The sequence below is a fragment of the Heterocephalus glaber genome, unplaced genomic scaffold (genome assembly GCF_053883595.1).
Source record: "Heterocephalus glaber isolate CG9 unplaced genomic scaffold, H.glaber_assembly_v1.0 deba00001472, whole genome shotgun sequence".
Lineage (NCBI taxonomy): Eukaryota > Metazoa > Chordata > Mammalia > Rodentia > Bathyergidae > Heterocephalus > Heterocephalus glaber.
Window position 1 is genome coordinate 5,543,200 of NW_028258315.1, and position 12,687 is coordinate 5,555,886.

Sequence of the window (12,687 nt, forward strand, 5' to 3'; positions counted from 1 at the left end):
AAAAGCCCCTAACACAGAGACTGATTTTCCCCTATTCCATCAAAATAACAGCCAAGTACATTTTAGAAATTCCCCTGAACCAGTGGTGGCGAACTTATGGCACGTGTGCCACGGTGGGCTATTCATCATCATTGAAAGCTCTAAAAGGTTTGCCACCACTGTCCTAAACTATCTAAACGACATGTAATTTAAATACATGCCTGTGGACAGATAACACGTAAAGACAAGCCCACTTCTTAACAAGCTGTGTTGAGAGGCGGAGAACTGTGGAGAAAACATCACCTTTACTCGGGTTCTGCCGCAGTCTGGGCACAGGAGGGGATGTGCAGTGCCTGGCAGGAGACAAAGTGGCGCCTCCGCAGCTTCTCCTTCCACAGCTGCACATGCAGAGTTCAGTTGTTTTGGATGGTCATTTAAGCACTGATTATAAAACAGTAAATGCAGGTAAAAATAAATACGGTTTCAGAGACTCTCACTATCTAGGACAAAGGTCAGTAAGTTGGGCAAATTATTTTGTTTTCAGAAATCTACAAAAGTAAAGTGTAGGTTAAGAAACATAAAAATGTTTCATGTCACACGTACGGTCACATTAACAAGAAGCCATGCTACATGTAACAGTATCAACCTTTTCCTCTTAGTTTTTTTTTTTTTTTTTTTGAAGAAGGGTCTTGCTATGTAACCCAGGATAGCTGCCTCGGACTCCACGTGCAGCCGCACCTGGCTCTGAACCCTCAATTCCCTTGTTTGTCTCCCAGGTGCTGGGATTGCAGGTGTGTGCGACACACCTGGCTTCCCCCTTCTCTTTAATACCTGTACATGCTGCCTGTTCTTTTTTGTGGTACTGGGGATGGAACCTAAGGGGACTCGACCACTGAACTACATCCCTGGTCCTTTTTTTAAAAAATTATCTTTTATTTTGAGACAGGGTCTCTCTAAGTAACCCAAGTGGGATTTGAATTTGTGATACTCTTGCTTCAGCCTCCTAAGTGCTGGGATTGCAGGTATGCAGCACCATGGCCAGCCTCTGCATGTCCTTATGGTTCTTATTGCTTAGAACTACAGGTTCATGGAATCTGAGCCACCGAGGGAGAAAACAGTGATCGCTGAAAAGCTGATGGCCACATCTATACTCCTGAACCCTGATATTACTGAGATTAGGCTATGTCCAGTGCATTTTCTTCCTGTACAATTATATATTATACAAACACTTGTGTAAAAGAAAAACTTTGTGTTGTTAGATGTAATCTTAGTTCTATTAATGCATATTTTAGTAGCTTCTTGTCCTTGGTAATCAAAGATGACCTGAATGCAAACTTAGGGTTAAATCCACTAGCTTACTTAATCAGTAGCTGGGAGCCTCTTAATACAAAACAGCAGTTCCCCATCCTAGAGCTCACAGATTCACCTGGTGACCCACACTATGAAAGAGGTCTATGAAATACACCTCTCACGTTCTCTAGACAACTTCTGTTCCCCAGGTTTGCTGTGACATGAGAACCTAGATGAATGGAGAGATGACCCTTCATAGACCATGTGGCTGTAAATGCACCAGCGCTTTGCACAGATGTTTGTTTTCACAGGTTTCAAGACAAGAGTTGCTATGCATTTAGGATTTAGGATTTATCTAAATATTCCTGAAATGATCTTAATTCATGCGTTCCAGGGACTCATGAAACAGACATCACAGGCAGGTGCTTGTGCCACTGCTGCGTTTCCAATTCCAACAGGTCTTCGACTCTTTTCCCTCCCACAGACATGTGACGACTAAGCCAGACAGGGGACTAAGATTACAGCCCCTTTTCAGAAGGTTTTGGAAGTATTTTTCTTTGCTAAACACAAAATCTCTGTGAACTGCACAGGGAGGGAAGGCTCCCAAGGGCTGCTGAGGCTGCAGATGTGTAGAAGACACTTGGAGGAGCAAGGTGCTAGTGTGTAAGAAGCAGTGACACAAAACAAGGTACACTGTGGCTGTTGAAGAATCCAAAGTGTAGGCTGGAGAGGCAGCCGAGGGGCAGAGCACTTGCCTAGCATGCCATGGCCCTGTGTTCCATCATCAGCTCTGGGGGAAAAAAATCAAAGGGCCACAGCAATCTGCCATGCTCTACTAAACCGGGCTGATTAACTGATAGTGATTCTAACTAATGCCTTATAAACAGGAATATTAAGAATATCCTTGAGGGGAAAAAAGAAAGAAAAGAAAAACAAAGCAAATCTTGCTTTCTTGCTCATCTTTCTGATGTAAAAGACCTAAGAAGCCGGTTTCTGGTCAGAGGCGCTGTCCAGACTGTTAGAGAGCTATTCACCCAACGCTACACACGGCCCAGCTATGCCCACCAGTCTGGCTCCATGTGGCCCCCCCACAGAAGTCTTCTACAACCTTTGTGATGCCTCCTGCAGAGCAGACAGAGAAGAGGTTCAGTGGGGGTCAGTCCAGAACCTGCTCGTAGCAGAGAGGATCTCCTGAGAGCTCAAGGCTCAGCTTGTCTTTCCAGAACTGTCTTTATGGAAATAATGGCAGCTTATGAGAAGGCAGAAGAATGTCTCCACTAGTTCTGGGATCTGATAAGGTGAATGTACAATAGTTGGGGAGATTTGAGATTAGTGGACCAGACTGTAATTTCAGGGACAGAGCTGGTGTAAGAATGTCAAAGACAGAGCAGGTACATGTTTGGCCATAATCATAGAGAATGAAGAAAAGGAGGTGGACTTGTTCACCATGATAGAAAAACAACGTGCCACTCCTAGAAATGAGATTAATCCGTAGGAGCTCTGTAAAGGCTAACAGGAAATCCTGATGCTATCTCAAAGCCCTCAGGGTGGTCAGTGCAGACTAAACAGTGTGCACATCAGGCCATGAAGGAAGAATGAAAGAACTGAGTGGAGAGGCCGAGCCAGCTCATTGAGGTCTTTAAACACCTCGGGAATAAAATGGCAGGGTGGCCTGAGAAGATTGTTTTCTTCTAGTTTCTGTTAAAGCAGGAGCTCACATCCTTAAACTTCAGTTTACTCTCTGGACTTGGTCAAGGCATCCATTTTCCTTTACAGTTTCTCCAGGCAGGGATGCAGAGGAACATTCTGTTCAGAAACTTTTAAAAACTGCAAAATCTTACCAGGCTTGTGATGCCTGGTAGCATCAGCAAGGAGCTGCACTCTGGAGAGAGCCAGAAAGCTGGGACACAGGTTACTGTGTTGCGGGTGGAGATGAGCATGTCTGGCAGCTGGGACGTGGCTATGGGCTTCCTGTCTTGGGGACATGAAGCTGTGCTCCGAAGGACAGCACAGCTCATGAAGGTGACAGGTCAAGATCCTCAAGATCTGTTTTCCTTTCACAGTTCACTCCTTCAGGAAAAGTGTTCTGGGTGGCCAATAAGACACCGGGATTTGGGCAGCACAGGCCCCTTCAGCGAGGTGTACATTTGGGACAAAGCCTGCATGCCTTCACTTAGTCAACAGACACTTACTGAGCATCCAGCTCACACAGCACTGTTCCAGAGACTGTGGGTGATAACAGAAAGCGCTGTGGGGGGCCGACTATGTGCCACCACTCCAGGGGCTTCTTGTATGTTAGCTGGGTCCTATTACAAGGCCGCTATCCTCATGTGCATCTTCCACTGGCACTGAGGTTAAATATCCTGCTCAAGGTCCCAAAGGTGGTTGGTCAAGTCAGGCCTGGAACACAGGCAGGCTAATCCCAGAACCCTGCTTTTGCCCACCAGATAGCGGTGACCATGACAAGTCAGGTCCCTGTCTGAACAGTCCTGTGGCCTTGAAGGGATGGCGGGAAATAAGGCAGGCAAGGGGTGATACCACAGTAGGTACTGACGAGAGCTGGACAGAGACTGCTCACATTTATCAGGCTCCTGGAGGAGGGGATGACAGCCTGGCCTGCGAAGGAGGCAGCCGGCAGCCCCACCAGGAGGTGCAGTTGTGCAGCCGTCCTGGTGGGGGCACCCTCGGCCCACTCGCTGTCCTCCTCTAGGGACACTTGCCTCTGTGTTCAGCGTGGATTCCCTGTGGACAGCGATGAGGTCCTGTGTGCGTGGTGCTGGGGATGGGACCCAGGCCAGTGCTCTACCACCGAGCTGGCCCTCAGCAGTGGTCTTCATTTCAAACCAAGAACGGACACAGACAATTGGCAGTTGATATTCTGAACACTTTAAGTGAAAGATAAAACCAGCCTGTTTTGGAAATGCTTGCCAATTTCTACACACAGAGAAAACTCCATGGAATTGAATCTATCTGAGTTTATATACAAGATGAATTCAGGTTTCTTGTTTCTCTAACGTTCTGAAGATCCCATGAACTCCAACTGCGGGTGAATGGAAAATGTTAATCTAATTTCTGCCACCTCATAGTACATGCAAATGTGTAGAGCAGTCCTTCCCTGAACTCCCCTATTATCTTTCACTAATAACCATTCCCCAGACCTGTTTGAATGTGATAGTTATTCTATTGTTAGATAACTGCAGACCTCAAGTAGGATTATGAGAATTTGAAATAGTATTGTGGAAGGGATTGTTCTATTAAGTTCACAATAGAACCAGACATATTCTTCACATAAAATACACATTACAGTTTTTAATATTGCTTTTTGTTTAAATTCTGTTTAGAGTCAAGCATGAAGAAGGGTCAGGCAAAGATGAGCCTAAGGGAATGATAGCCAAGCAGGGATCCTCCTGAGGCTGTCAAAGAAATATACTAGCAGAACTTATGAAATGGTAAGGGGTTTCCCCGCTGCACTTTATAAACAAATCACTGCCAAGTAAAATAAAGAAATAAATGAAAGTAGAAACAGAGCTTATGGTGTACCTGAGAAAAACAGTGAAAGGGGCAATTTTCTTATAGGGTGAGAAAACTGATCGATGCAGGGCTCCTTTAGCCTTTGACATTCTCATTAGTCCTGCAGGAGTCAGACAGATCACACTTCCCAGGAGACCAGGCTGTCAGATGCTCCACCTACCTTATAAGTGACAAAGGCCAGCCCAGGTCAAGGTGACCCCTGGCACTTATATAGAATGGGAAAAAACACCCTGTACGGTCCTTTATGGGGTCAGTACCCAAGCAGCTGTGCTTGGTGCCGCCTGCGCTGCAGACACCTTGCATGTGAAACCTAACAGGTTCATCCCCCACTCTACTCATCTTGCATTAGGATGGAAAATACTAGGAAGAGGAAGGTATATTTATTCCGTGACATATTTCTACATATACATGTGTAGGACACTTTACAAAGATGTGGATTTTATTTATTTATTTTGTACCGGGGATCAAACTCGGGACCTTTCGCTTTCAAGGTAGGCGGCAGAACCACCGAGCTAAATCCCAGGTCAATGTGGATTTTAAAAAGTTATTGTACTGAAGTTTTTCACACTTAACACATCAACATTTAGCAAGCTATGAAAGCTCAGATTCCCAGAAGGATGCAGTCCCTGGAAATTCTGGGAAGCTGATACTTTTTCCTTCATGTTGTCCTTGAATTCGATAATATAATTCATTTTTCTATGTTTATATTAGAAAAGAAGACAGAGTTTCATGGTCCTGTGGTATAAATCAGAAACAGCAAAAGCAGTGATGTCCAATCAAGGGGGAAATGTCAGTGCTGAAGGCTCCTAATGAAAAACAGTGTATCACTGAACCGTCTTACCTGTCGGCGGATTATCCCAAGGTCTCTTCTGGCTTTATTCACTAGGGTTTGAATTTCTACCGGATCCTTTACATTTTTATTTTCTCTGAAGGCGTCTCTTATCCTCCTGATAGCATACGTTCTAAATGAATTCAGAGAAAAAAGAAAACGGTGTCAGAATGTCTGAGGCTATGCTTTTCAATGAATTTAAAAGCTTTTCCTCTAAAATTAACTGTGGAGTATTCTCCAGTGTATAATCCACTTTGATCTTTGCTTGTGGGACAGGCCAATCCACTGCTATTTTTGGATGACTAAGCAAACAGATTTAGGAAAATAAACCTATTCCAAACAAGTCAATACAAACAGCAAACAGCTCCTGAAATACTCCTTAGATTACTGGCTCTTTAGAGTTATTCACATCTGGCCTCCCTCCATTAGCATGGGTAATTGAACTGTTATTGTATGAGCCAAGAATTCAGAGGTTTAATAATGATGCCTCGCAAATGCACATACTGAGTGAGATAGTGACCAGCTTTCCAATCTCTGTCCCATCTTTTGGATCTCACTTCTCTTTCCTTATCATAAAACGTAAGGCTCTTGGCTTTGTAAGGAAGTGTGGGATTATTCCAAAATGCTTTCTTCATCTTGAAAGTGCCTACATCTGTACATGAGTGCATGCATGTGCACACGCGCGTGTGTGCAAGCACACACACACCCCAGCCAGACAAAGGGCACTTGTAGTCCAGGCGAGCATTCAAGTGAAGGCTTTCAGATCAGACAGGCTCAGTCGGCTTCTTAACATAAGGCCATGTTTCCTCGTCTGTCACAGATGCGCAATACTGCTCAGAGCAGCTGGGAGGGTGAGGCTTCATTATGTGAGTCTGGATGTTGGCATGAAGCCTGGTACTTGGACAGACTCAATAAATACAGGTTATTCTTACTATCCTTGCTATCTCTTAATGCAATTATTCCCCTCTCTTTGTGTCACGGCCTCACCTTTACCCCACATCCTCGGGGGCACACCAGTGTGTACGCAGCGCAGCGGATGGAGCAGTCTGGGTAATTATCCACACAGAAGCGACAAGGGCTCTTAAATGGACATGCTCCCACACTCAGAGTCATGGCCTTCAACCCGAGCCTCCCCATCTACTCTGTATTCAGAGACGAGAGACTGAGGAAAAGCAGCCTGAGTCGGATGGTTAAACCCCATTTTCTCTAATCTTTATAGTGATCTCAGATCACTGCTTTTCACTTTAAATACCAGCTAAGTAATCCATGCAATACTCATAGTAACATTTACCAGCAGCAGAATAGAAATAGAGGCAAAGAAAGGAGAAAAAGGGGAGGTCAGTGTTCTCAGGGATAAGGGTGGGGTGCTGTTAGAGGCCCAGAGACTGGGAAATCTGGAGTGCAAATTTCGTTCTAGATAAATTTTTCTAAAGCAAAAAGAAATTTTACATTAAAAATGTGAATGGCAGGTCTTTTTGCATTTAAAAGCAGGAGTAAAACTCAATCTAGTAATCATAAAGGAGAAAGAATTGAGGAATTCAGGAATGCAAGACACTGTTGAGATTCGGATCTTAACCCTAAGATAACCAGCTGGGGAATTTGCAGAGGAAACTGAGTGCTCAGTATCAACCCTAAATGCTACAGCTACTGGAAAGGCAGTAGCCCGCGTACTTGCAGCTGCAAGACAACTTACGTGGGGCTCATTCAGTTATAAAGGGATATGGGAAAATTTTACTAATAGAATCTATCAGATACAGATTTTACTCACGGGGACCTGCTAACTACCAACACTTTAGATCAGTAGGTAAGTAGCTAACAACAATTTCTGGAGCACTTTCCTGTACAGCATAATGGTTATTTATAACACAGTATCTTTGTTCTTCCTCACACCCACGTACGTCTCCAAAGCAGTTTTCTTTTTTCATGGCGTTTGGAACAGTGAAATGACAAAATAATTTAATTGTAATATTTTGATCCATATGCAAAATCATTTTTATAACATAAATTTACCACTCTATCACTGGGCTACAGCCCAGACCCCTCATCTATTGTTTTAATTTTTCACCCAGGATGCTGCATGGGCTTTTGGAAAAACAACATGGGTAGTAGTGGTTATCACCATACTCTGTTTTTAGAAGCTAGTGACCACTTCAGAATAGTTATAAGAAAAGAACTATTGCATGAAATGGAAAAAAACCTAAGTTCTTCCAAAGTTTAAGAATCAGAAAATTGCTTTAGACTCTCAATAATTTATATTGAATAAGCTCAAGGCTCAGAGTACAAAATATTCTGCTGTATATTATCTGTCTTCCAATTCTCCAAAGTCCTCACCTGAAGGAATGCAGTTCTAGATCTTGCAACCAAATGTGCCCAAGCAATCAAGAGTCATGGTTCAAATTCTGGATGCACTTCTGAAAGGATGAAATGGTTTCTTCCTCCATCCCTCAGGTGTCCCCTCCTCTCCATTTTGTTTCTCTTCCTGCAGCATTTAATGCTTAGGGTGCTATTCTTTCCCCTAAGCAAACACATTTCAGTGGCTCAGAACCACAAAGGTGCTGTTGCACGAACAATTCATTCCTCAGTTACATGAATTTATTTTAAATGACCAAAATTTTGTGAAGATAGACACACAGATTTGGGTGAGCCCTTACATTTTGTGGGAGAGGGGCAACCAGTGGTTATTTCAACCCTGCCTCTACTCTGGTTTTTATCATTTGCATTCTTTTTTGCCCACTGTGAAGCAAAAATCATCTGTCCTTGAACACATTCTGGCTACCAGCATCTCCACTAGCACTGAGCAAGAACCTTTCAAAGAAAATGTGCAGATGCTGTAACAATAGAAAGTGCAGCTGCTACACAATGCCTTACATTACATCAAGATGATCCTTTTAGAAGTCAGAAGCTGTTTGCAATAAAGGATCAAACATGGCACAGTGAATACATGCACAGAGTCCCCTGAGGGGTGGTGTACCTTATAATCCCAGGACTCGGGAGGCAGAGACAGGAGGATTCAGAATTCCAGGCCTGCCTTGGCTATGTGGCAAAACCCTATCTCAAAAAAAAAATACAAAATTCCACGCACACAGTGGAGTCCCGCTGCGTGTTAAAGGTCATCCATTATAAGGTGCATAAGGCTGGTTGAAATACCCAGCACAGCAAAAAAGAAAGGAAAAAAAGGAATAAGGAAGGCGTGGAAAATGAGCACAGAAAAAGGAAGGAGACTGCATCCACAGACTCGGTAAAGCGTCCGCTCAGGCCGGCACTGCCCTCCCTCTGCCTCCTGAAGCTCGCCATCTTCTTAGTGCTTCTCTTAGCCGGAGATCCCATTGGGCTTTCCTTGTCCACCCCAGCCTTTGCCCTTTGGTCTACCGGCGGATCTCGGGTGTCCACAGGCTCTTCTAACTGGCTGTCTTTTTGCCTCTGCAAGGACCAAACTGCTTTCTGAGGTCCCCGCTCACTCCACTTTCCCAGCAGCACAGCAGAAGTAAGGAAAGCTCTTTGGTGCCTGAGGTCATGCTTCACTTTCTCTCCTGCGGAACCACTGTGGGCCAAAAGCACTTGGCTGCTCACATCTGCTTTGGAATCGTAGTGAGGCCGATCAGTTAGTGCAAGACCTCTCTCTGTCATTCATCATCATCCTAGATGCTGGTGTCTCTGCTTATGCAGCCCATGAACTCATCTGTGCCTCTTCTTGTTTTTCTCCAGCCCCTAGGCAAATGCCCCAGTAATAAGGCAGTTCCACCCTTTTTATTCTTCACAGCAAACTTCCATTCATCCTTGCCTGCTTGGAAGGACAGGTCTGCCTACCTTCTTTCACTAAAATGTGCTTTGCTCCTGAGGACAGTGCTTCCTTTACTGTCATTAAGAGGAAGCTGCTGAATTCTAGCATATTTCCATACTCCAGGGGGCAGAGGAGATGCTAGTGAGATCCCAGTCTTGCTGTCACTTCCCAGTGGGGTCACCCTTAAACATCTTTGAGGCCAGGACACCTGGCTACTTCTCCATCATGTGCCTCTGTGACTGTGATCTGTTTGCAAGTGTCAAGATCCATCAAACCTTTATAGCCAAAGGGCACTCACTGTATACACAGATCACCAAATTTAGGTAATTAAAAAATCAGCACAAGGTTTAATAAAAGTAAGAGCTTTTAAAATCACAATTTTCACGAGACAAGTGACAAGCAATCTTTTACTGGGTATCATTTGCAATTTTTTTTTTTCTTCTTCCTTTTTTTGGTGCTGGAGATTGGATCTCGGGCCTTCTGTGTGCTACGCCTGTCCTCCACCACTGAGCTACACTCCCTGGCCTATCACGTGCAGTCTTCTCCACTGCTGTATCGCTACTTGCTGGACAGAGGATTCCATTTTCAGTTGTTTCTTTTCCTGGTCTTTTGATCTACTAGTTACCCCTTCCCAGTCTTCTCTGCAGGCTTGCTGTATTCTGCTGCCTTACATGTTGCGTTCTTGAGCACTGGTATGTGAACCTCTTTTTAATAAAGTCTCTGTCTAAGATCTCAACTATGACATATATGCCACTGGCTTCAATTATTTCTCTCACCCAGACCTCCCTTCTGGTTTAAATCCATATTACTCAATTGCTTTATGGATTTTGAACAAAAATACAGATTATTCCAGTTAACACACTATGAATTGAGGCCATCCACCTTTCTTTCCTTTTGGCACCAATGACCAGGATTTCCTTCCAAAGGCAGGAGGGTTTTTATGCAGTCAACAGCCTCAGTCAGACAACTTAAGAGATGCATCCTCAATTCCTTTTTTTCCTAAAACTCCCTATATTTAATTACAAAAATCTTACTATTTCAATCTTTGACACCTCTTCTACTTCTAAGCTCTCAGCCCTGATCTGGGTTCAGGTTCTTCAATGCCATGCTAATGCAAAAGCCTTGGTATTATGCGAGCTGTGTGTGTGTGCGTGTGTAGTGTAAGCAGCACTCTGGGTAGGTAACAGAGTGAAGAGCAGAGCAGAAAACTTCTTTCTTATAAGTGTGAGTTCCTACTAGACAATAACCCTCACACACTGGGGCCTCAGATCTTTCTTGCTCACTACTGTGTCTCACAGGTCTAGATCAGGGAAGGTGCTTGAGAACCATTTACTGAATACATGAACTCAAAAATACTATGGACAGGGCCGGGGAGTTAGCTCAGTGGTTCTGCCGCCTGCCTCGCAAGCACAACGACCTGAGTTTGATCCCAGGTACCAAAACCCCCCCTCAAAAAACAAAACACTATGGACAGTATCCAAAAGACCTTCAAGAAAAATACCAATGATGGAAAAGGAAAATACAGCAAACAAGCCACAACGAAAGAAACACAATGAAAAAAAGGGTTTGGAGCACACAGTTTGGGTAAGTTATGAAAGACAACGATTACAGAATCCACAGTTAGAATTAATCCAAGAAACACATACTAAATGCTGATGCTGCCACGCCCTATCAGATGCTGGGGGACACAGAGCTCAAGAACAAGAGTCTCAGGCTGGAGGGGAGCACTGAGATCTGATAGGAAGAGATCAAAGTAGCAAACCAGAGCCATTCAAAGAGCACAGAGGGAAATGGAGTGGTTCTTCCTTGATGGGGTAGCATTTCTGCAGGCCTGTGTGTCAAAACAATGAACGTGCACTTCAAATGGATACATTTTATTGTATATAAACTATTCTTTGAGAAGTCGACTTGACTTTTAAGGTAAACTAAAAGTTAACAACAAATTACATCACATTTACCCATTTTTAAGTACAGGAAAAGAAAGCACAAAAGATGGCAATGCTAGAGAATATGTATATAGCTGAAAAAGGAAAAATTAGCACTGAATTATGGAAAGCAAAATAGAAATAGTGAAAATTCAAATCTAAAACAAAAAATAAAATCGGTTGGTGAGATATATGTAAGAAAAAAATTAACCTTCATAGCAAGGTAAAGGTATATAACCTCTAAATAATAAGTGTGAACAAACTGAATTATATGAGTAAAGTTATCATGGAAGAAAATGTCATAGAAATGATTATAAAAAATTAAGATGACTTATTGAGATTTAACAACCAGAGGACAATGCCAAAATATTTACTTACAGAACCCTGAATTCCAAGCCATGAAAAAAATACTTTTACCCTAGAAGGGAAAATAAAGAATTTTAAACTGGGCATGGTAGTTTACACCTGTAACCTCAGCATTTGGGAGGCTGAGGCAGGAGGACTACTGCAAGTTCCAGGCCAGCCTGTGTTACACAGTGAGTTCAATGTCAGTCTGAACTACACAAAACAAACAAACAAACTCTCTAAGTAGATAATATGAATGGAATATACATAAGTATATCCTCGGATTTGTATTTTCCTCAACGAAAAGGGCTGCTTTCAGCCCTTGGGGTGCTGAGGCAGGAAGACTACACATTTCAGCACTGCTTGGGCTGTAGAGTGAGACTCTGTCTCAAACACCAACCAACCAACCAACCAACCAACCAACCAACTAACCAAACACAGGGCTGCTTTCACGGTCATTTGAAATACTGTTTTGAGGGTCCAACAGGATAATGAAATAATAGCAATACTTTTTGGTGCAGATACTACGTATGGAGTATTCTAAGTATCTGATATATATTATTGCTCTTAATCCCACACTCTGAATCAGACTACAAAATGTAGGCCAAGGTCACGTTTCCTAATCACAGAGCTAGGTTCCCAACCCAAGTGACTTGGGCCTGTGCTTCCCAACCCGAGCTACTCCTCCCCCAGGCATCTGCAAAACTATCCAGTCTTTGATAAGCACTCCACTGAGCCAAGCTGTTACCACAAAGCCTAAAAAGGTCTCTCTCTCTCACCACTGCTTCAAGTGTTTCTACAAATACTTTAAGTGCCAAGCCTGTCTTAAGAAGAGTAGCTGACAGCCAAACATGGGAAAGAGCTATTGATACAAGCACCAAGAACACACGAAATAATTGGGCTAAACTGTTCACAAAAGAAAGACAGTGACCAATGAAGGGTTGTGGATTCAGGAGGTGAAATTACCTTGAGAAAATCCATTTTGGGGGTGAAAGCTTTGGCTTTGT

General features: G+C 43.4%; 1 protein-coding gene across 5 annotated transcripts in view; it reads right to left on the reverse strand.

Moving 5' to 3' along the window:
• Positions 1 to 12,687, reverse strand: part of Lyrm4 (LYR motif containing 4) — a 131,245-nt gene that overhangs the window by 87,237 nt on the left and 31,321 nt on the right. For 3 of the 5 annotated variants that reach the window (XM_004847751.3, XM_087181149.1, XM_087181148.1), the window contains exon 2: positions 5,642 to 5,762. In XM_004847751.3, coding sequence (XP_004847808.2) covers positions 5,642 to 5,762 — 121 coding nt within the window. Of the gene's footprint in view, positions 1 to 282; positions 421 to 5,641; positions 5,763 to 12,687 lie in introns of all 5 variants that reach the window. The other 2 variants (XM_013073268.3, XM_004847750.4) reach the window with 1 other exon arrangement.